This window comes from Furipterus horrens, unplaced genomic scaffold (assembly GCF_987537825.1).
Source record: "Furipterus horrens unplaced genomic scaffold, mFurHor1.1.pri manual_scaffold_11, whole genome shotgun sequence".
Taxonomy (NCBI): Eukaryota; Metazoa; Chordata; class Mammalia; order Chiroptera; family Furipteridae; genus Furipterus; species Furipterus horrens.
Window position 1 is genome coordinate 65,363,321 of NW_028327181.1, and position 24,142 is coordinate 65,387,462.

Genomic DNA, 24,142 nt, shown 5'->3' on the forward strand with positions numbered 1-24,142 from the left:
AGGCCTCCCTGAGAGCTGGTGATGGTGATGGGGAGGAGCCTCCTCTGAGAGGAGTACTGAAGGCACAAAGGAAACGAGGGAGCCCAGGTGTGCACACCATCCTCTCTCACTTCTCTCATTTTTCCTGTTCCCTCTCACCCCAAGGCATTTACCTGGAGGCCTTGAGGCTGCCCTCCCTCCTGCACCAGTCACGGCAGACTCCTAGAGGAGGCACCTCTTTGTAAGGGCACATTTCTGCGTCAGCAAATCCTTCACCCTCTGGCGTGGGCATCTACCTGCATGGCACTGGAGGCCTCAGGCCCCTGGATGTGGAGGAGGAAGGCAGGACTGCAGCTGCGCTCTGCTGTGTTTCCCACTCAGGCCATTTAGTGTGCCTGCAGCATCCATGTGTGTGCATGTGTTTGTGTGTGTGTCAGGGGGTGAGTGTGTGCATGTGTGCACATGAAGAAGAGACATAGAGAAGCCACACGTACTGTCTGTTCTCTGGAAGCTGCTGCCCCCACCTCCAATCTGGTCGCCTCCATTTATTTAAGAAAAACTCGACACAGTGGTGGGCAGAACCCGAGAGAAAGGTGGCTGTGGGGTGGGGTAGGGAGGCGCCCAGCTCCCTTCTGCCTTGCCCATCCCTCTCTCCCCTTCTTACCCGATTTCATTTCACGGGGGCCAGGGGGTTACCCTACAGGGAAGGAAAGAGTGGTCAGCGGAGCTGGAGGGGCTAAGGCGCAGTGTTGACCTTGTGGTGGGGTGGGTGGGAGGAGGCATGCAGGCCTCCATAGGCCCACCCAGACCACCATGCTCTGGGCTGTGGCTTGGCTAGGGGGGAGCCAAGGACTCCCCTCCCCTTTAGGTCCCTTCTATAGCCCTTGGGGCCAGAGGAGGGAGTCCTGGGGTCTTAGAAAGGTGCCTGGCTTGGTCACAGATCCCTCTGGGGTTAGCTCCCAGGTTCTAGGAAGGGGATGGGGTACCAGAAAGCCAGAAGATGCTACAAGTGGCCCCCCACCTTGCAAATAATTTGTCCACAGCAAGATCCTTGGCAGGGTGGCAGCTGTTGCCTCCCCATCCTGCAGGACAGAAATCCCTGAATAGTGGTTTGAGAAAAGTCTTTGTGCAGCTTGTGACACAAGACCCCACAGGGCCCCCAGCACAGAGGGAACAGAGGGGCCATGGGAGGCAGGGGCGGCGCACGTCGTGGGTCCACCTGGCCCCGAGCTTGGCCTCCATGCCCCAATTACGGGGCAGGTCTGTCTAAGACAGGAGGAGGCTTGGAAAGTGTAGAAGCAGGACTGGGATCACTTCCTCCTAGTGAGCCCCCAAGGAAGGAGCCTCCGCCTGCACCGGCAGGGGAGGGGAACCATGTGAGGCACTGGGGAGGACCAGACGAGCGAGGTGGCGGCCCTGCAAAGACCAAAGCTGCAGGGGCAGGGCAGGTGACATCCGCGTCAGCCACCCACAGCCCTGTGAGCAGGCGTCCTGGCTGTGTCCCACACAGATCCCACCCTGTAGGGGGTTGGAGCCTCTATGCAATCTCTTTGTTTCTGCGCATGTAGTTGTGTAGGTTTGGGGGTACAGTGGGCCTCGTGGTGCCTGCCACATCTGGGCAGCCCCAACCCAGGTCCTCTTCATCCTCCTCGTCCTCTTCACCAGCGGGCACTGAGTCATAGGCCAGCTCCTCCGTGGGCAGCGTGGTGAAGGTGGTGAACTTGACCCGCTTGCGCTTGGAGGTGGGTGAGCTGGCAGGGTCCTCGGCCTGGTCCCGGGTAGAGCCGCCGGAGGAGCCATCGCCACGCCCGTGCACCTGGCTCTGGACACTGGTCTGCGAGCTACCACTGCTGTGGTGGTCACCGTGGCAGCAGGCCGGCACGGCCTCTAGTGGGTTGCCGGTGGGTGGCGACAGCTCCCCCTGCACCCGCAGTGGCTGCCCGTTGCCCAGGAACACCCAGTGGTGAGAGTGGTCCATGCTGGTCTGGCCCTCGGGCGGGATGCGCTTGTGCCGGTAACGCAGCACAAAGACGATGCAGTTGATGAGGAAGACGAGGATGGCGAGGCAGAAGACTCCCAGCAGCGCGTACATGCCGATCTCCAGGTCCGTCAGCCCCCGCGGCATCTGCTGGAAGCCCGTCGGCAGCGGCAGGAAATCTTCTGTGGGGAGCACTGCTGGGCTGGCGGTGACCGGCCCCGGGGCCTGCGGCAGGGACATCCTCGTGCCTGGTGGGCCGGCTCCCCGTGCCTCGTCCTCACCCCCACCAGGCCCCTGCTGGCTGGGGCCTGGGTAGTCATAGGTGGGGTCCTCCTCCTCCCGCCCAAAGTGCACCCGCAGGCCCACAGGGGTAGTAGCCAGAACGCTCTTGCGCTTGGTTTTCTGGCAGCTCTCGGCGATGGTGAGCTCAGCTCGGAGCAGCTCCCCGGCCCCCTCTGCCTCCGCCACCACCAGTGGGAAGGTCCGGTCCTGGGTCACTGTAGCCACCCGCTCGTCCAGACTGTTCACTAGCAGCCCATAGTCCCGGGGGCTGTAGAGGGAGAGTGGAGCTGTGGTGCCATCACTGTAGGAGAGCCAGAGGCTCAGGAGGGCTTCCTGGAGGAGGAGGAGGAGGGGAGAGGAGTCAGGTAGTCCTGGCTGGCTTTCCTGTTGGATACTGAGCTATGTGAGGGCAGGGACCAAGGTATTCTGGCTCCCTGCCCTATTCCCAGTGCTGGAACTGTGCCTGGCAGCTGGCAGGTGCTCAGGAGTGATTGAGTGGGAGTCCTCCTCTGGAGGCAGTGAAGAGGGTACAGGGTATGTTATGGCTTGCTATTGCCTAGAGATTTTTTGTCCACTTCACTCTTCAGCCCTCGATGAGCTAAAGGTAAGTTCTGCCTTGGGTCTAACTCAGGTCCCTTTTGTTGCAGGAATAACTCCACATCTCCATGCCTAACCTTGGGATCATCCCCATCAGATAGTTGGAGATTGAGAATACATGCCCAATGACAGTCTTCTCTGTTTGTTAAATTGGCCTCCCTGCTGATGAGGAAGCAGGGCCCAGAGAGAAGGAATTAGCCTGGGGTCATGGAGTGAGTTGGGGGGCAGAGAACTTCTAGCTCCTGACTCGGCTTGGTACTCAACACCTACCTTCTCACTCCCTGCGCTACTGCCTGTCACTCTTCCACCTTTGCCTGTAGCCAGGGCCCTGGCATGTATGGGGGAGGGGGCTGTAGTTGGGCCTCCAGAAATGGGTAGGGTTAACTCCTGGGGATAGAGGCAGAGGTGGTGGGCCTTCAGAGAATCCAGGAGGGGAAACCCTCATCAGCAACATCTCAGGGTGGCAGGTGCAGGAAGGAGACCTTGACCAGACCCCCTGTGCAGAAGGCAGGGGCAGCAGGTGGAGCAGGCATGCGAGGCACTGAGGGTGGATATGTCTTCCATTACCTAAAGCCCTAATGTGGGGCCTCATGACACAAAGGCAAGTCAGAGCCTGCAAGTTCTCCTCCCACAGTCCAAGCCCCCAGGCTGGTAGGCTGGGCATCCAGTTACCTGCTTGAGGAAGCTGAGGGTCTGCTGGGCAGCCGTGGTAGCCAGGATGGTGTGGCTGCTCCCAGGGCTGGGCCGTAGGGAGAGGGCAAGGCTGGCCACCACCTGGGCCTGCAGCTGTGTGATGCTGACCTTCTCCTCTGTCACTGTCAGCAGTGTCTCTCCAAGCACAGACTCTGTCAACGGGGACACCACCTGAGGCAGAGAGGGGGAGGTGTGGGCGAAGGCCAGGAAAGCAGCACCCCCAGGATCACCAATCAGAGAGGGATCCCAGTGCTACCGGAAGAGAGGCCCAGTGGGTGGGGAAGGCTGGGGTGCTCTGTCTTAGGTCTGCATCCAGGAACCAAGGTCCAGGGGCCAAGCAAGCATTGGGGGCTCACAGAGCACAGATGAGAGAGATGGGTGAATTTTACAGAAAACACTAGGCCTGTGCAATGATAAATAGCCACTGATATTCCAATCTCAATGTCAGGGAGAAAAAAGGGAGTGGTGGGGACTGTGGCAAAGGGGGACACTCACATTCATGTAAAGGGGGTACCAGTACTGACTCTAGCAGCTTATTGCTAGGTGGGAAGGCAAGTGTGGTATTGCCAGATTTATATTTTGTAAAACCAGAAATCCAGTTTTCTAAAAAATGAGGAACTTCCCAATTTTAAAATATAGAATCAGTTGTTTTTATAAACAAGTATCCTGCAAGCAGATTCCAGCCCATGGGTCACCATTTACCATTTCCTAGGCGGGGGATTTCTACTCAGGCACCCAGTTGACAGGTAGGAAGGTCAGAGTTGAATTCCTTGATCCTGAACTCCCCCCGTTCCTGGCCTCCTGGCTGCCTGAGCCCAGTCTCCGGCTCTCCCTCCTCATTCACACCTGCTCTCAGGGACAAGATAGTGATGTGAGGTTGATAACACTGACGAGGCTTGGAGGGAGACCTTTCACCAAGGTGAAGCTAAAGGATCTTGACCTCCAGTGGTGGAACTTCAGGCAGAGGGGCAGGAGGAGAAGAAAGTGTGTTTTGGGGACCAGCTGGAATTGTTTCCAGAGGCTGAGGCCCTGGAAATCCTGTGCTAAGAATGTCACACCCTCTGCCCAAGGAAACCAAGGCTCCCAGCACTGCGCTTGTGCCTACCTTGAAGGGGGTGGTGCCCGGCTCCAGGCCTGCCAGCGTGCTGCTGTCCACCATGCGTGCCACTCGGGGGTCACCCACCCGCATGAAGTCACTGACCAGGTCGGTGACCTCCACCAGCCAGTCAGGGCCCAGCATGGTGACCACCTGGTCGGTGCCCTCAGATGATGTCGTGTGGAACTGGGTGAAGACCTGCAGAGTAGCGTGCTGGTACTGCAGGGTGCAGCCACGGCTGGCGCTCTGCCGCCGCTCCTCCTCGTCCTCGTCCTCGTCCTCGCTCTCCCGGGCTGACCTGGGGTGGGGTACAGGGTCAGGGCTCCTCTTCCTGGCAAGGACCTGCACAAGCCCCTCCCTCCCCTGGCCATTCTCCAACTCCCATGAGTGGAACCAGTGCAAATGGCAAGCCTTTTCCCTGGCTCACTCCTTCTGTTCCTGATGAGCGTGGAGCCAGGAATCCTAGGCTTTTTCCTCCTAGAAAGGCACCGTCTTGACCCTTCCTGATCTCTCTCTGCCTCTTCTTGGCTTCACCCACTCCTGAGAAAAGCTGGCGTCAAATCCTAACAAGTGCTTCCTCTTTTCAGCACTACCCGTGTGCCTGGCCTTGCTCTCAGCTCTGAGCTGGAGCGGAGGCAGTGCCTGTTACAGAGCACCAGCCAGCTGGGGTGGGCTCTGTCCTGCGCTGTGTGGCAACCTGTAAGGGATCAGCCAGGATATTTAGTTGAGAACCCCAAGCAAAGCGTCAAAGGGGCAGTCTGGGTTTCTCTTGCTGCTTATAGTTAAATACAAAAAAGGAGAGAAAAACTGGGGGAAGAACTGGTGAGCAAAAGGGCACCAGGACACGATGGTCTGGGGACTTCTCAGCCTATCCAGGTTGTCCAAAATGCTAAGACCAGGAGATGCACTGTGTGAAGGGTGTGGCTATTGCTTTGCAAGTGTTAGAACAATCAACGACCAGAATATTCATTCACAAACAGGGTTCTTTTGCCCATATTAACTAATTTAATCCTCACAACAATCCTGGGAGTTGTTAATGTGTCTGTTTCATGGATGAGGAAACTGAGGCACAAAGAGGTTATGTACGTAGCCACTGTTGCCCAGTTTGAGAAGAGCAGAGGCCAGTGTTCAAACCCAGGCTGTCTGGCTTCAGAATTCACTACGTCCTCACCGCTCAATGCAGCATCAACATCACCCAGGAGCTGGTTCAAAACAGAATATGCAGGTGAGTCACGTGCACATTAAAGTTTGAGAGGCTCTGGTCTACACTGCTTTGTGTTTCCAAAACTGAAGAACTGAACTGAGCCTAGCTCTCACTTGGTGGCCTGCTTCTCTCCCTGGTCCTGTGTCTCTTTCTCTTCCCTGGGGCTTTTTTTCACTAGGAGCAATGAGTGGGTGAGTGGGATGCACTAAGTTCAGACACACATGTCCCCAAGTTGGGCACTCAGGTGTGTAAGCCTGCCCCCCAGAGGGGGGGCCTAGTGTGAGTCATGGTGTGCCTGGCTGATGTGCTTACAAGTGTGCCTTGGTGTGCCCGGGATGGGTGGGGCATGTATGTTCTCCAGACAACTCTTTTTTATTTATCCTTTAAGGCTTAGCTCAATAGTCACCTCTTTCGGGAAGTCTTCCTTGACTTTTCCCAGAGGAAGATGTGGTTCTTTTCTTCATGGCACTCAGTTCCCTGCTCCCTGCATCCACCATGTTCGGTGGCATATACAGGATGGCTTCCCTGGTGGACCCAGAGCTTGACTGAGTAAGGCACTTGCCACACTCATCCCATATCTCAAGCACCCATCAGTGCCTGGCACATAGTAGCTGTTCAATAAACATTTGTTGATTGCACAACCAACCTGCAGGTTGTATACATCTAGGCCTTATACACACATGCAGATCAGACTGTGTGCCAGGGCTGTGTCACCCGCGCATGTCCCGAGTATCTGCTGTGTGTGGAGGGGCTGTACCTCCGGTCGGGGAGGATAGGTACCCTCCAGCCCTTCACTTGGCTGAGGCGGGAGTCCGAGAGCTCGATGCGCAGAGGCAGCTTGGGGACCCAGACTGTCATTTCCAGGGGGGCATTGAGGACGTCGTAGCGGAAGGTGACCCTGGCATTCATGGACCCGCGAGACTCCTTTCCGCTAACAAACACGTAGTCACAGCTGCTGGATACCTGGGGATGGGGAGGGAGGTTGGTTGGCATATCTTGCCCTACAGGTCATCCTGTGGGACAGTGCAAGGGACTGCAGTCTGACAAGCAGGGCCAGAAAGCTGTGGGAGAGAGAAAGTGCCAGTCACTTGAGGTAGACGGCAGGTGGGAGAAGGCACCTAATATAATTCCCCTGGGAGGTGTCAGCTTCTGGTGTCCAGAGCTCATCTCCAGTGGCTACTGTGGGAGGGGTGTGCTCCCTGGCAAGGAGCCAATGTGCAAATGTTTTTACAAGGGGCTGCCTCTGTTGTGCCAGACTACACCTCGGAAGAGCCCTCAGGCTGCGGGTCCCCAGGGCAGGCTCCCCTCCCTTGCATGGCTCCCTGGGCTCTGAAGCAGGTGTCTGGCAGGTAGAGTCCTCCACTGGACTGAAGAGCAGCCTGTCCTGAGTAGGACACCAGTGCTCAGCTGAGCGTGGAGGAGGTCATGGAGGTGAGGGTGATGGGCAGGCCCAGGGCTCCTCCCAGGCCCCTCTGGCCCAGCAGCCCCAAGAAAATGGGCACTGGTTAATTTCAGGTGACGGGGCTGCTCTAACCAGGGATGGAAGTGAGGGAAAGGGAGAAGAAAAATCAGGACCAGAGAACCAAAAACATGGACAGGTGGTGGATTATTGCCACCAATGGCTTCAGCTTTTGCAAATGCATGCCCACCTGAGTACCGAATGCATCTTAGAGGTTCCGCAGATGGGCATATGCCCAATGGACACATCTGGGTGGATACCTGTGCCCACTCACAAAGGTGTCACTGCCAGTCCTTCAGGGCAGACACAGATGGGTGTATGTGTCAAATGTGCCCAGGTACACACCTGGAGTGAACGCTGTGTACGAAGCATTTAGGTGCTCTTGCTGGCGCAGGCCCGTGGGTGCACATCCTCGTGTTTGGATGCAGCCTGTGGGCTGATGACACCCTGAGGCTCAGGTGTGGGTGGGGAGGGTGCTAGGGCTGGGGCTTATATGTGGCGATGAGCCCCTGAATCGTCCCGAACTCCTGCTAGCTGTCTCAACCATCCCACAGGGGTGGGTGGAGGTGGAACAGCAGCCCTGCCAGAATGCTCATTTCCCACTTCAGAAGGCAGAGCATTTCATCTGAAGGCTGGCAAATTCCATTTAGAATATTGGCAAACGTCATAAAGAACCTGGGTGTATTTCATTGAGAATAGAAACAAGTTCCATTTAAAATCTTCATTAATTCCCTTTGGTATCTAAGCAATCACAACTTTGTTCTGGTCCCTCTGGGGCTGCTGTGGGGCTCTTGGGAACAGACCCATTTCTTCCCATGCCAGCCTGCCAGCAGGGGAGGGCCCCATGGGCCTGGGCAAGCCTTCTACTCCCAGGAGGTGACAGGGGAGTGGGATCAAGCCACCTGCTCTGGCTCACTTGGAAGGCCTTCTTCCTGGATGGGCAGACAGCTGAGGTGAGCGTCAGGCTCCCCAGACCTTGAGTGTAATGAGAGAGCATGCAACCCAGGTGAGCCCCAGTGAGCCGGAGGGAGGACATCCACATCAACCCCCTCCTGCTCTCCTTTAAGCTAAAGGATTGACAAGAACAGGGAACAGATTCCGGTGTCTAATCATTTGATTTGGGCACCTGCTGGAGGCTGGCACAGCTCACCCACCTCCAGTACCCGGGCTGAACACCCTTCTGCATTACTGCCAGATCTACAGTCTCTGACCACTATCCAAAGCCAGGGGAAATGGCAAATCTGGAGGCTCTCCTGAGGTGGCAACTGGGCCATCTGAGTCAGATCAATGCCCTCTTTGCTCTTGGCCTAACTCACATGCTTCTGGAAGCTTCTTTTCTGTGCTGGATCTCCTCCATTTGGATTCAGCAATGAGGTTCAGGACCTATCTCTGAGAGCCCACCCCTCTTCCCCCATTGCCTTACCCAGGGTCTGTCACAGAGCAGGGGCTCAGTAATGACTTGCCAGGTTGGGTTGAGTTCAAGTTGTGAATGCTTCCTTCTCCCTGTGGTCTGCCAAACAGTCTCTTCCACATTCCTACAGGCAGCCATCCAGGAATGGCAGGGCAGTGCCTAGGGCTTTCTCTCACCCCGCTCAGGCTGAATGAGGGATGCCTATAGCTCTTCCCCACTCTGGACCCCAAGTTCCAGTCTTCTTGCCTACCAAGGGGACCTGTATGGGATGTGAACTCCCCTCTGGCTTGGGGCTACCTCCTCAAAGGTCTGAGGCCTTTTTCCCAGGGGCCCCACCTCCAGGAAGCTCACCTTGATTATGTCTTCATTGTCAGACTCACATTCCACCAGGGCAGAGACATCTAGAACAAGGCCAGTCACTTCAATGGCAATGACCTTGACAGGAATGGCCACTGTCCGGCCAGTCAGGATGGCTGTGTTGATGATCTCTGTGTCCTGCGGGGAGGAGAGAAGGTTGAGGCTCTACAGAGCCCAGGTGCTTGAAGCTCCCTACTCTCCTAGGACCTGCCAGCCAAGGCACCAGACCCTCAGATGTGCACCTTCCATGGGGACACCCACACACACGTGCAGAGAGGTGCATCTGCCCAGCCTCACGCACCTTTTCAGATGCTCAGCTCGCTTGGACTTCTGCAGTAACTTTCATGGTCTACCTCACTCTGCGCCCAGAGAACAACCCTCCCTTAGCCTCCTCTCATCATCTCTCAGTATCTTCCATGCTTCCCAGGACTCACAGAGGACAATCCAACACATTTGCCTGGCCATTCAAGATGTCCCTGGGCTGGTCCCACGTTCCCCTGGCCATTCAAGGTGCTCCTGGGCTGCAGATGATCATTCCAGTCTTACCAGCCCAAGGCACTCTTCCTACCGTTGCTCCCTTGAATGAACTATTCCCATTCCCATTACTGCAACTTTGTCTGCATGATCCCCTGCCTAGAGCCCCTCCTCATCCGCTCTGATTGTATGAACCCCTCCTCCACATGACCTTCAACTGCATGACCCTTCTCCAGGAAACCTCCCCAGAGCAGTCCCTCTGTTGGTGACTTCTCCCACCTCTGTCCCCCTCAGCATCTCTGTGCTACTCCAGCACCAGGCACAGAGCACTGGCTGCCTCCTGTGAGCTCGCACACACACACATTTACATGGGCGCATCTGGGTTCGGGGGACAGTTATGCACCCTGGCACTGACTCACACGCACACACGCCGTGATCTATACCTACACTCAGCCGTGCACATTCCGGTCACACATGCACCTACGATAGACACGGGCATCTGCTGGCCTGCTCACCCGCCCTGCTCACCATGGCCAGGGGCAGGATGGCTTGCACATCCCGCTGGATGACCGTCAGCTCAGTGACTGCCCGTTCCAGGTCAGGCAGAGCGCCATGGCCGCGGTAGTCAATGTGCCACATGATCCTCCGCTTGACTGACTGGCTGGTGAAGTTCTCCATCTCAAAGTCTAGTTGCAGGATCTCCAGGGGCCCCTGGCCCTCCCTGCCGGGTGGAAGAAGGAAGCAAAGCCAGAAAGGAGGGGTTGGGAGCAGCTCAGGAGCTCTGAAACCCCTGTGGGGACCCCAGCCCTCCTCGGCAGCCTGCCCTTGGGGTCCTCTGAGTCTTCTCCAGCCACCGAGGTGCCCCTGCATGGACTCAGATTCACCTTAAACTAAGCTCCAGCCCTTCCCCAAGCTTGGCCTCCTCCCCAAGAACTCCCTCACTCTTCTGGGTGTCTGTCCTGCAAAAAGGGGGGCAGAGGTGCCACCTCAGCTCACCACGGGGGCAGGGGTGTGCCCTGGGCCCAGGCCACATCCACAGTGGCTGTTGAGTGCTTTGCCCCAGTCAGCAGCTCTGAGGTCACATGCCACTGGCCACTCCGTGACTTGGTGCCTAGGAGGGTCACACCCTTCTTGGCCTTCACCCTGGGACAAAGAGGGAAGAAAAAAAAGAGAGAGAGGGTCAGCCTAGGGCCCAATGGCCACCCCCCTGGTCATGACCCCTAGGCTAGAGCTGGTAGTAGGGGAAGCAGATGAGTAAGTTACCCTGGGTCCCAGACTCAAAGCTTGAGACTAATCTGGGGAGCTTGGTGTCACAGAGCTATGACTCTGACCCTCAGCGGAAGCTGCAATTACTTCTACCATATCTCTGCTAAGCCTTTACTTAACCTCTCCTTGCACACCTTAGTGACAAAGGACTCTCTGCTTCTGCACACATCTCATTCCATTTTCAGAAGGCCCCCTGAGGATTAGAGCCTCTTCCTTACGTTTAGCTGAACTATAACAACCATGGGCTCTGCTGGGAGAATGACTCCCCGTCCCGGCACAGTTCTTCAGAAAGCTGGGGGGTGCGCAGGTTTCTCTAAGTCTTCTTTTCTCTGGGCCTAAAGTTTCCAGTTCCTCCAATCTCTGCTTTTGCCATAGTTTCAAGTCACTCCTATTCTAGCCACTGTCCTCTGGATGCTGTACGTGGATGGTGTAGTGTCCTACACTAAACACAACACTTCAGCTGTGCTCTAATCCTGGCTAAAGCAAGATTGGTTATCACCTTCCTAATTCTACATGTTCTGTTCCGATTAATGCAGCCCAAGATCTCTGATGACTGACTTAGCCCATTCACATTCAGGTATCGATTGTTGAATCAGGTATGATCCTTTCAGGGATATTTGAACTTTAGGGTAGTACACTCAAGAGAAAGGGTGATACTTAAAGAAGCTGGGGTCTAATGGTGATGTTTCAGGTCCTATTGCATAGTGTTTGGGGTGGGAGGGGGCGTTTTGGTGGGGTCTTCCTGCGAATCACCCAACATGGCTCAAACCATGGATTCCTACTGTGAGATATTATATTTAGTGGAAATGTGATACAATTTAAGGCATCGTTGAATTGGTGAAGTGTGTTTTTCTAAGGGTATAGAAAGAGCTGGGACTCCTGGAAGCTTTTCTTCCAACTCTAGGATTGGAAGATGTCCCCAAACACCCACACATTCCTGTTCATCTTTTGGCTCCTCTTTGGTCTCAGTCTCCTCATCTGTAAAATGGGAGGGTTGAACCAGCTAGTATCTAAGGGCCCTTCCAGCCCCAATTCCACCCTTTTGGACATGTAGACTTGTGAAAACTTGTATTTCTCCTTTACCAGATGTCACTTCTGTGACATACAAAGTAAGGCAGAGATTTCTGTTGCCATTAGACAGATGAGACTATTGAGGCTCAAATAAGTGAGGTGTCTTCCTGAGGTTAATCAAGTGATAAATGGAGGAGCTGGGATTAGGGTGCTGGACAGGCTAGGTGGCTTCTGCAAAGGGTCAGATATGCATTTGACCTTGGAAGGGAAGGCAGACCCCGACCCATAAATCCCTACCTGAGTGTGAAATGCTCCAAGCTGGGGCTGGAGGGAGTGGAGGAGTTGGGGGCCAGGTAGAGGAGGATGCTGAGCACTTCCCCTGGCTTGAGGGGCCGATCTGGCAGGCGGATCATCAGGTTGCTGTCCAGCCTGTGCTCCTGCAGGGTCCTCCTGGGGGGTGGGCGGAACAGGCTGATGCTCCCTATGCGCAGCAGCGGGTGCTGGGTAGGACTCTCCGCCCGGGCCCCCGCTCTGGCCACAGTTCCACGCCGGGGGCTCCCACAGCCCCCGGATGCGTCTGGGGCATGAAGAGTGTAGTACAGTTCGGCCTGCTGGCTCTCCGCCCCCAGCTCGGGCTCCAGCCCGTCTGGAGACTTGCGCAGGGTGGTGGGCGGTGCTGCCGGGGCAGGGGGCCCGAACCAGGCCAGGGGCAGCTCAGCCCGCACAAGACAGGTGGCCAGGCCCCCACTGAGGCGGCAGGAGCTCTTGACTTCCCGGGCATCTCGGAAGGCATGCAAGCGGACACAGGGCAGCCGCTCGGTGACTCCAAAGTCGTCCCAGTCCCGGCCAGCTACGTAGAACAGCACCTGGGCCACAGGCTGCGAGGCAGGCACACGGGCACCCACGATGAAGGCCCGCACCTTCCAGTTGACTGTCAGGCGCTCGGGGATGTCCAGGGTGCTGGATGGCTGCAGGAGCTCCCGGGCCACCACCTGGCTGGTGCTGAAGGGCCCCAGGGAGACGTTGAGGACGGGCAGCTCCTTGGTCTGGAACACCACAAAGGGCTCGGAGCGCTGCAGCGAGCTGTTGGCAACTGCAGGTGGTGGGGGCCGCGCCTCCCGCAGGAAGAAGGCCAGCCGTGTGTGCGACAGCCGGTAGCTGATCGGCAGCACCGGGCTGGCCTGTGGTCCTGGTGGGCTGGGGCTGGCTGGGTGGGAGCGGCCAGAGGCTGGGGACAGACAGAATAAAGACCCCACAGTGGTCAGGAGAGGCTGCACTGGGACCTGAGGACACCCCAGCCTGCCACACCCCCTACCCCGCCACAGGGCCATGCACTCTGCACTGGGTGGTGCTCAGCCTGGTCTCGGTCCTGGGGTGGCTCTCAGTCCTGCAGTGGCCCAGGGCTGGGCTACCTGGGCTCTAAGCCTGGCTCCACCTTTACAGGTGTGTTAATGCCCTCACTGCTGCTTCATTTCTTTATCTGCAATGTAGAGGTGAAGTTAGTTCCAGCACAAAGCATTGTGAAGCTTTAAAGAGGTTTTATCCCCCTGCATCCTCATCTGTAAAATGAGTATAAATTCTTTTTTTTTTTTTTTTTTTTGCCTCAAGGTGCCATTATGAGGACTTACTAAAGTCGTGCGCAGAAGGGCTGACAGTGGAGTGGAGTGTTGAAGGCTCAATAAGCATTAGCTTATGTGATCCTCAGATCAATCCTGTGAGCAAATATAATTACAATCTCCATTGATTGAACCGGTTCTTTTTTAAATCAATAACATCTTCTTTCTGAGAACCTATTTTTTACATCTTACAGATAAAGGTGCAAGACGCTTAAGTAACTCACCCCTAAAGGGGCCAGCAGCAGGATTTGAACCTGGAGCCACTTGACCCTCCCATGCAAGCCCTTTACAGGTCCAGCTGCCTCAGAGGGTACAGGTTCCCAGGGATCCATATCTTACCCCCTGCTCCCTATACCTCCCCCACACTGTATGCACAGGGAATTCCATCCTTAGTCTCCCCAACCTAGGTGTGGGCCTCGGGTTTCACCTCTCCCTCCTCTCAGCCCCTCCCCTCATCCTTGTGGGATCCTGCCAAGCTCTGGCAATTCCACCTCTTGACTCGCTGGTATGTGCCAGGCTGCCCCTGTCCTCCATTCCCAGGCCCCTGCCCTGGTTCTGGCCTCACTCCTGTTGCTATGGCAATGCAACACCGTCTGAGTCTCCCCTTTCCCCAGCTCACCCCCTCCCTGGCATCCCCTTCTCTACATAGCAGCCAGGATTTGTTTCTCCTGGATGGAAATCAGACCTTGTTGGCCCCTCACTCCCAGCTCAGCATGTTGGACACTGTCAGAGGAAGGACCGAGATTTGGAGGTTCCAGGTTTGAGAACCAGTTCTGGATCTTCCCGTGGACCCCTGAATCACGTTCCTCCCCTTTGCAATCAGGGTAATAATAATAATAATGCTGCCTCACAGTGTGTGGTCATTTGTTTTGTTTCTGGTAATCAAATAAGAAAGTGCTCTGTAAACTGCGACACAATGCAAATGTATGCAAGTATTATTAAAGGGTCTCCTCCTTCTGTCTACCAGATAAAATCCAGACTCTGAGCGTGACATTCAGGGCCTTCTAGAACATGATTCCAGGCTCCCCTTTCCCTAGGAATCCTCTTCCCAAGCCCCCACTGCCAGCGTAACTGGACAACTCCTGGCTTTAGTGCTCACAGATGCTGCCTTATCCCCCCTCCTTTGTTCATGCTATGTGTGCCCCCTGTGTCAAATTCTCTCCTTTCCTATGTGCACACATCCACATCTGAATCTTCCTCCAAAGTCACCTCCTCCACGAAGCCTCTCGAGATGCAATTTCAATTTCCAGATCCTTCCTCAGAGCATTGCCCTCTCTGAGGAACCTCTTATCCTGCCTTGCATGGGAGTTAGTTATCTACAAGGACTTTCACGGAGCAAACCTTCAAAGAGTCACGGTTGGTCTACACTGAGTGAGATCTATGTTCTAAGGAGGATTCTTCTAATCAACGCTACAGTGGATACCGGGAGTTTATGCACATTTTTCATTTTACCACCATCAACTAAACCTTGGCCGTTCCACCAACATTCACACCCAATTTCTCATAAATGCAATGAACTAAAAATTCCCTGTTCTTGAGGCTCTGGCACCTGCAACCTATCTTTTAAATCTGTGATTTAATTTCCCCATTTAGAACGGAGGCGATTGGCTCGGGGCACAACAAAAGCCCTGAGGGTAGTTGTTCTAAGAGAGGTGGCCTCTTGCCTTGGCAGGCCTCCTGAGCAGCCCTTAGGACCAGCAGGGGAAACCGCGGGTCTCTGGTCCTCTGGGCAGACCATGCTTTCACTACCTGAGTGCTCCCTCCATCTCAGAGCTCTCTTCTCAGGCCACCCTTCCCCACTAGACCCTCTGCAGCTCTGCAAGGCACACCACTGCTGATGGCGGGTGCAGGTGGGCCCCTGAGTCCCAAACGAGGACAGGAAGCTGTTTGGAGAGACAGGAGCGCCTTCTTGTCTGGTGCCCCGCAGTTACTCCTAGAGTCTCTGAGAAGTACCCCTGCCACCTGGGACGAACCTGGCCCCAAGGCACAGGTGTGGCAGTCCAGGACAATGGCCCGAGCCAGGGAACAGCAGCCAAACAGCTGCTTTGGAAGCCGCAGGAAGCAGGAAAGCAGACAGACTCAAGTTCAAGCCTCCTCCTTGCCATACTCAGTGAGCACATTGCTTCCATTTTGAGCCTCCGTTTTCACCTCTAAACCTGAGGTGGTGACATTAGCCTGTTCACAGGGATGCTGAGAGTAGCTGGAAAACCCAGGAGGGAGGAGGGACACAGGTGGGTGCGGTGGGACGTCCGGGCGGAGGCGGGGAGGGGCCCCTGTGCTGGTCCTGCTGCCAGCGGAGAAGGGCGATGGCAGTCAGTGAGCTGCAAGTGCTCCCTCCGCAGTCCAGGTGGGCCGGGCAGGGAGGCGGCAGCCAGCACCCCGGGCCCTGCCTCACTTACCATCCCCGGGAGCCCCCAGAGGCTGCTAAGTGGCACTTAGTCACCTTTGAACCTCTTACTGCCCCACCCTCACGGTGGGCCACCTGGACCCCTTGGCGACAGAGTTGGGAGTGAGGCCACCGGATGGGCAGCAGACTCAGAGGGGCGTGGAGGGATTGAAGAAACGTGTCTGCACGCTCACCTCACCCTCGCTAGACAAGTCTCGGTTGAATGCATGGAATCCTCTTAATGAGCTCCCTGGCACTGACGAGGAGGCCATGGGCTAACTAGGGCCTCCTCCCTGGGGCACCCAAGATGGGCCTGGGCGGCCACAGATGGGAAGGGTTCCTGGCACAGGGCTCTTGACCCCTCCCAACAACCTTGAACATCAGGAGACTGAGATTCTGGAAGAGGAAGCAACTTGTAATAAGGAAACAGCTAGCTCGCGGGAAGGGGAGCCAGGTGAGATGGTGTCCCTTCCCATCGTCCCCATGGGTCATTTTATCCTCTGGGGCCCTGAGCCTCCTCTGTGGTGGAGTGGGATGCGGGGGGCACGTCCCTGAGACCTCCGCACTCACCTCTGCTCTTCCCCTCACTTACTCTGGAGCCTAAAAGAAGATGCTTGACCTCTCTGGGACTCAGTTTCTCCAGGGAGCTGGGGGAGGCCCTATAAGGCTGGGGGTAGGAAGGTGAGGCTGGTGGAGTTGTCTGCATGGAGCTCTCACTCCAGACATCACGGGGCGTGGCATGGGCTTGGGAAGGAAGAGCTACTGGAAGGTTCTCTGAAGGAACACAGATGGGAGAAGGATGGATCAACATGGAGCTGAAGTCAGGCCAGGTGCAGAGGTCGGGGAGAGGGGCTTCAGCCTGAACCTGTTTTGCCCTGGACACACTCCACACAACAGGAGGTGCACACACACACACACACACACACACACACACACACACACACTCATACACTGGGCTTGCACATGCCCGCCCCTCAGGCCCTGCCTCAGGCCCCCCACCAGGCAGCCCAGAGCAGTTGCTGGGCTTGGTTCTGAACCCAGACACCCCCGCCTTTCACCTGCTCCACTCTCTCCCCAGACTGCACTGTGTTCTCTACCTACTGCACTTGCGCTCTGGCCCAGCTCACCCTGCGGACCAGACTTAACACTCTCTTCCTGTCGGTGGCCTTGGCTCTCCCCAGAGTAGCAGTCAGATTTGCCCGTCTACACAGCCTGGCGCCTCAGGACTCACTTGGGTCCAGCCCTGGGATCCTTCCTTGCTGCCATCTCTCTATAGAAGGGGCTTCTCCATGTTTTCTCGGGCTCATGGTGGGTATTAGGGCTGAGTTGTGGCCCCTCCCAATTCATATATGCAGGTCTTCATCCCTGGGATCTCAGAATGTGACTGAGTCTGAAGACAGAGTCTTTACTGAGGTAATGACGTTAACATGAGGTCATCAGGGTGGACCCTACTCCAATATGACAGGTATCCTTATCAGGAGATCAGGACATGGGCACACAGAGAGGGAAGACCGTGTGAAGACACAGTTAGAAACCAACTTGGAACTGCGAGAACGGAAATGTTTCTTGTCTTAGCTAACCAGTCTCAAATACTTTGCTATGGCAGCCCAAGCAAATAAACACATGGTGATCAGCTATTTCCATCCCTTTCTGCCTCAGTTTCCCTACTATGATGTGGAGACACCATATGGGGCGAGGAGGACAGGCTGGGGTCATGCAGCTTTTGTCCATGGGGATAATGATGGCAGCTGAGGTGTTATTCTCAGCCCCTCCCCGACTGTGCCTGGAACGTGACCCTTCCCAGCTGAGCTGAAGAGATCCTCCTCTCTCAACCCTGGGAGGATACATCTAGTTCTTTATAGCTTGGTAACCAAGGGTGGGATGTCAATGCAACAGGCTTAGACTCCTATCCCCCTAAGTCCCCTCTCCCATCAGCTCCTGGGCCCATTCCAGAGCCATGCTCAGTTGGGAGAAAGCAGCTTCATTCTTCCCTTCTTGTTCTAGGAAGAGACTGAGGCATTAATAGAGGCTTCACTGGCCCCACAGATTGATACCAGACCCACCAGCACCCAAGAGAAGACTTGCACAGAGGGTAGGGTATGATGGTCTCTTCATCTTTCTATGTCTTGCCCATGCATCACCTCCTCCTTGAAGCCTTCCCTGATTCCTCTCACTGCCACCACCTGGTAGTTCATTGCTGTTGCTTTGCTCTGTCCAGCTCTGGCTCTGACTGACCAGGAGCTTGGTCCTGGTATGAGTGTGAGATGCAAACTATCAATGAGCTGTCTCATTAGTTACTTCTGTGAATGTTCCCTGGGGGCAGGATGCAGGTCTAGGAGCCCCTTCACCTGTGCTGAGGTCTCTTCCGTCACCTCCAACACTAGAAGGCATGTAGCTGTTTATGCTTTGGCCTTCCCAGCTGGACTGGGATATGGGCAGACACTGGGTCTGGACCAGCTTTGCTTCCCACGGCAGGTGCTTAACAAATGTCAATTCTATCCTCTTATGAGGGCCACAGGCGGGGCAGAGGCCCCCCTTCTCATCTCAGGCTGGCTGTAGGTATCTGGGAGCACAGCAGGGGTCCCTGGCCAGCCCCAGACAATCTTTTCACCTTCCCTCCCAGCACAGAGGCCAGCATTCCTCCCCAACAGTAAATATATAAATTAATCTGTGTGAAGGCTAGGGTTGGGCAGGCTAGAGGTGGGGGCACCTCTGGCCATCTCCCTGCTTCTAATCAAGATCAGATGCCTCTTGCTTCTACCTCTAATTGCCCCCAAATTAAAACTAATCGCTTGCAAATCAGGGGAAAAATAGATGGTCATTAGCTTTGATGAATTTGCAGCTGAGGGGCCCAGCAGGGCATGTGAAGGGGCCTGAGGGGGCTAAGTTGTGTGTGCACGCCTGCCCTTGTGTGTGCGTGCATGTGTGTGTGTGTGTGTGTGTGTGTAAGCACTACACCGATAGTCAGTGCTTGGGGATCCTTTAGCACTTGCTCCTGAACTTGCCTGAATAATCAGTCAAGACAAACACAAACAACAATAGCAAACAGACTCTAGGGCCAGACCATGGCTTGCACAGTCAGAATCTGCAGAGGGGAGACCTGGTCGTTTGTATGTTTACCAGGCATCCCGGGCCTTGTGGTCATCACAGAAGTTGGGAAAACACAAGGGCTAAGCAGGAAAGGCTGGGAGATGCTGAAGGGGTTGTAGCTCACGTGGCGTAACTAGGCGATGCGGACAGTGACGATCAAGTGCAAGGGAGCAAGAGCCATGGCTGATGCAGGTGGTGAGGATCAAAGGGCCATGTGGTTCATATTTAGGGCCAGGCTATGTCTAGTGACCTCTCCCAACCCAGAGCTCCAGGTCTGCAGGAGGGGTGTGAACTAGCGGGAAGTCCCTAGCCCAGGAGATCTGCAGGGGAGGAAGCTTTCCTCTGAGACTGCAAGCAGGAGGCCCTGACCAAGAGGCAGGAGGCCTAGGTTCTAGTCCTGTGTTTTCTCAGCTAGTCCAGGAATCTGACCCAGGGCAAGTATGTCACTTCTGATCTTGGGCTCTGTCTTCCCATTGGCAACAAGGGGAATTATCAACCAATATGCCAGTTACTGCAGAGGGGGTGTTGCAGTGGGAAAAATATGGCTTGAGAAAGGTTCTTGTTTTCATTTTTTTAAATTAGTAATACACAGTGTTAGCAAGAGTTTTAAGAACTGCGGTGGTCACGTGCCCTACTGTTGGAAGGTAAACTGGGCCATCGTTCTAGAACACAATTTCAAAGTATGTTTTAAAGGCCTTGAAACTGTTCATGCTTCTTGCCCCAATAACTCCCCCTTGGGAATCTAATAAGTAGAAATTGGCCCAAAGATTTATGTACAAAGATATTCACCACAATGTTACATTTATTAGTAAAAAATTAGAAACGACTTAAATGCCCAGAAGCAGGGTGTGGTCAAATAAGAGCGAATATCTAAGGATGTATGTATGTATGCAGCCATTATAGATCAAATGTTGTTTTTTTTAGAAAAATATTTACTTAGAACAGCAAATATTCACAAATAGTTTGGAGTAAACAAAGCAGGCTGCAGTACTGGCAATACTGCATGCTACCAATTTTATATAAAAATATGTAGACTCTGGGAGGAAATATATCAAAATGCTAATGGTGGTTATCTCTAGGGGGTGAGGATTATGGGTGATTGTTATTTTTTACTGTATGCTTTTATGTATTTTCCCGTTGTCTGCAGTGAACATGTAGCGCGTATAAAATTAGAAGGAAAACAATAAATGCCATTAAAAATGAAGGAAAAATGTTTGAAGCTGTTTCAAGAATTAAACACACACACACACACACACACACACATCCATACAGGAGAATAAATTAAAAATAAATAAATAAAAGGAAGGAAGAACCTGCGTGGTTCGGGAGCCATAAAAACTCACATTCCAATGCCAGCTGTGACCCTTCCTAGCTGTGTAACCTTAGGCAAGTTACTTAGCCTGTCTGAGCTTTGATTTCCACACCCGTAAAATGAGGATAATAGAACCGAGCTCTTAGAGTTGCTGTGGCTATGGAAGCAAATTGGTTGGTGTAGTTTCTGGAACAGAGTCAGCCAGTGTTCATGCATTCATTCATTTAACACTTGCTGGTCACTTAGTTCTGAGAGGAGGAAAGTGCTGAGCTGTTCTCCTCTAGCACTTGGTGCGTTGTTTAGCTTACGGCAGGTCTCTGCCAACATCTGTTAAGTTAAACAGGACAAACACAGAGATGACTGACACATAAAGCAGAGTGTCCCAAGGATCTTGAAAGTGGCACCAAGGCGGGAAGGAGCACTAGTTGTCGGGGGCCCTGGAATCAAGTCTGGGAAGCCATTGATCTGCTGTTTAGGCTTGGGCAGTTTCCTCCTCTCTCTGGGCCTCAGTTTCCTCATCTGGGAGAAACATATGGTTCCTGCCCTGCCTAGGGCAACCTAGGGGTGAGCAGGGGCCATGTGTGCAGGGAGTCCTGGTGGGTTCAGGACCATGCAGGGGTCAGCTGGATAAAGAAGGGGTGATAGCTGGGCCTGGTGTTCCCCCTGCACTGTCCCCCCCACCCCCGACTAGGACAGGGCCCCTCAAGCATCCCAGGTGCTATATTATCATCAGAGAACCATTGAGTGTTGGGTCTTGCACAAGGATGGTGGGCCAGGGAGCCAGCAGGGACTAAAACCTAGCCCTAGCTCTGCTCCCCAAGCCTGGCACCTAGCACTGGCTGGTTCTGTCTTTTTTTTACATTGACAAATTTGCCATATACCTTGGTCCATATAGGCATATCCTCACCCAAGGCTGGAGCTGCAGGAAGTCACCTCTTGGAGGAGGAGCCCAGCAGAAGACCTTGAGCTCTGGGGTCTGAGAGAGATGCCCATGCCCACCTGACCTCCTCCATACTTCCTTCCTCCACCTGCTACCCCATTTCCAAAGCTGTTCCCCAGGGCAGAGCAGTGTCTCCCTCACCAGCCTGGTGGCACCCGTTTCCTCTGGCCTCTGTGTCCCCAACACTGAAGGCCTCCGTGTGCCTGTAGCCTGGGCTAGGCTGAAACAGCAGGAGCTCCGGGGCAGGACTGGCAGCCAGTATATATGTAATATCTCACCATTCCTGTGGTGGGCACTGGGGGCTGCGGGAATAGGGGCAACTGGAGCTTCCCCAGAGGTTGTAAGTCCTGGAGAGGCAGTTTCCCAGTACTGTCACCCACCTGACCCCCACCCCTGGCTGGAACCCAATGTTGGAAAAAGTAAGCTGGGGGGATGGGCCAGCAGAAGGGGCACCCCCCCTCCCCTCATTTTGCCATAAATCCCCTCCCAGCAGACCCCCTGCCTGCTTACTCTCAGCAGTACTGGTGATCGGCCACGCCATGTGCCAGGGGACTCCCTGTTTCTTAGCAGAAGGGAGGGCAGTGTCCCTTCCCCACATTCTATAGATGAAGAAATCGAGGGTCAGGAAGGCTCCCATCAGACTGGCTCTGTCATTTATTAGCTATAAAATCCTGGGCAAGTGTCTTAGCCTCCCCCTACCTCGGTTTCCTAAACTAAACCGGGGTGACAGCAATCCCTTTTTCACTGAGTTGCTGTGAGCATGAAATGCTGTAAGATCATCTGCAAAGCGTTAACTCTCTTTAAATGTAAGCTATTGTTTGGGTGTTATTATCCTGATCATTAAATAAATTAAATTAAATTATTATCATCACAGGGCCCAGAAATCCTCCGAGGCCCAGTGACTGGCTCCCGCCCCTACGTGAATGAACACAACCCTAATTCTCTCGTGGTTGATTTGTCTGCCACATGGATAGGGGCCTGTGGCTTTCCTTATCCCCGGCACCCAGCCCAGAACCCCATGAATGGCCCTGGAAGGCTGTGTCTGCACGCCTCTGCGCCCCCCTCCCCCACACACACACCTGCAGTCTGTGCCAGTCTTCCTCTTGCAGGCACTCCTGCCCTACCATCCTGGGACATCCTTCCTAACCTGGCCACTCCTTTTGCTTCCTCAGCCTAATATCCTTCTCTCCACCAGCTGCCTGCTGCTGAGCTGCAAGCTCTCATCTTTGAGAAAAATGGAGGAAATTAGAGCCACACGGAGGGAGACAGAGAGGAGGGGAGGAGTTACATTGAATGAAAGGAACCCAAGCCAGCTAACTCGGGGCTAGGAATGCTTCCCTGGAGTGCAAGGAAGACCAGGACACCAGAAGGACTCCCAAAAGCTGCTGCTAGGACAGCCCCTGCAAGCTAGCTCTGTTCCTGGGCACCCTTAGGCCCAGGGAAGGAAGCCCTGCTTGGTGCACAGCAGGGCAGACCAGAAACTCTTGGGGACCAAATTTCTGGTTTCTGGCTCCTTGCTGGTCTCAGGGCCCCCCTCGTGCTAGCTCTGTAGCCTGGCCTCCAGAGGGAAGGAGTCCCAAGGGGAGGTGGAGGAAAAGTTTCCTGATCCTGAGAAACTGGCTGGGCCAGGGTCACCCCTTTCCCAGCAGCTTCTGCTCTCATACTGGGGTGCAGAGCCTCAGGGACCATGACAGAGAGGGGCGGTGAGAAGGGGAAGCCCAGGAGGAAGTGGTGCAGACCGTTTGGGGACAAGGAACTCAAGATGTACAACCAGGTTGGTGCCGCTGGGCTGGAGGTGTTGCTGGGCTGTAGGAACCTGGAGCACAGAGGCAGGGTTTGGGGGGATGGAGGTGGGGAGCAGAGGGGAAGAAGTCTAGGAGAGGAGCCCTGCCCACTCCAAGCACACAGTGAGTCCAGCCCCCTTCCGGCACTGCTCCGTGAGCCTGCCCTTGTGAGTTGTGAGTGTATGTTTGTCCATTGGTCTGTCTACATCTGTGATCTCAGGACCAGGACCAGAATCTCCAACAGGGTTGTGAATACAAAGGAGGCCTTGAATTGTCAGTCAAGCATCCCTTATCCCTGAGAACAGCTCTTTTGTTTATTTCTGAAAATCCAAAAGGGGCCTCATCCTCACCCTTGCCCCCGGCAACAACCCCTTGACCCCAGACTGCAGTCTGCCCAGCTGTAATGGGCCTGATGTTAGGTCCCTTTTGTGATTGGGAGCGTTGGGTTGGGGCTCAAGGATGGAGGAAGGGGGGTCAGGAGGTTCATATGTTACCAGGTCTGGAGTCTGCCAGTGGCTGTGGGACTGGGAACAGAAGGATGCTGTTGGAATAGCCCCTTGTTCCAACTCAGGCCAGTGAAGCAGAGGGCCCTCTGCTCCGGCCAGCCCTATGGGACCCTCCACTTGCCCTCCAAAACACACTAACTTCCCGGGGGGCCTAGTTTCATGGATTTCGGGACGACTATAAGTGAATTGGGGAATGGGCAGTGGGGTCGCACGGGTGTGCTCATGGGTAGGGCCATTTGAAGATAAGGCCTGCTCTTGCTGGTCCAGTCCTCTGCAAACCAAGGCCCGGCCCTCACAACAGGGAAGAGGGGAGGGTGGCAGCCAGGAGGGCACTCTGCGGGGGGGCAGGCTGGAGTGGGGGGAGGCCTGGACCTTCCCACCAGATCACAGCATTCACTGAACTGCCTGTACTCCGGGGCCTGGAGACCCAGACTCTCCCTACTCTGCTGACCTACCTAACCAGATCTCTGGTTCTGGCTGCCCGGGAAGGCTTGGAGGGGGGTGGGGGTGGGGCGGGAGAGAGAGAGAGAGAGAGAGAGAGAGAGAGAGAGAGAGAGAGAGAGAGAGACAGAGAAAGAGAGAGAGAGAGAGAGAGAGAGGAGGTAGAAAATCCCCATTCTTGGTAGGATGGCCAAAGCGATGGAAGTAGGAGGTGAAGGAGGTGAGCAGAGGCGAGGGATGCGGAGTAAGGGTGGGAGGGA

The 24,142-nt window shown here is 54.8% G+C and overlaps 1 protein-coding gene across 1 annotated transcript in view; it reads right to left on the reverse strand.

The window, feature by feature from the left end:
* Nucleotides 1-473: 473 nt before the first annotated feature.
* Nucleotides 474-24,142, reverse strand: part of TMEM132E (transmembrane protein 132E) — a 52,894-nt gene continuing 29,225 nt past the window's right edge. Inside the window, exons 2-9 of the mRNA XM_090292528.1 lie at nt 12,105-13,035; nt 10,527-10,673; nt 10,059-10,251; nt 9,051-9,194; nt 6,587-6,792; nt 4,635-4,923; nt 3,509-3,700; nt 474-2,572 (exon numbers count right to left, since the gene is read on the reverse strand). Of these exons, the coding sequence (XP_090148654.1) occupies nt 1,517-2,572; nt 3,509-3,700; nt 4,635-4,923; nt 6,587-6,792; nt 9,051-9,194; nt 10,059-10,251; nt 10,527-10,673; nt 12,105-13,035 (3,158 nt within the window). The 3' untranslated portion in view covers nt 474-1,516. The remainder of the gene's footprint in view (nt 2,573-3,508; nt 3,701-4,634; nt 4,924-6,586; nt 6,793-9,050; nt 9,195-10,058; nt 10,252-10,526; nt 10,674-12,104; nt 13,036-24,142) is intronic.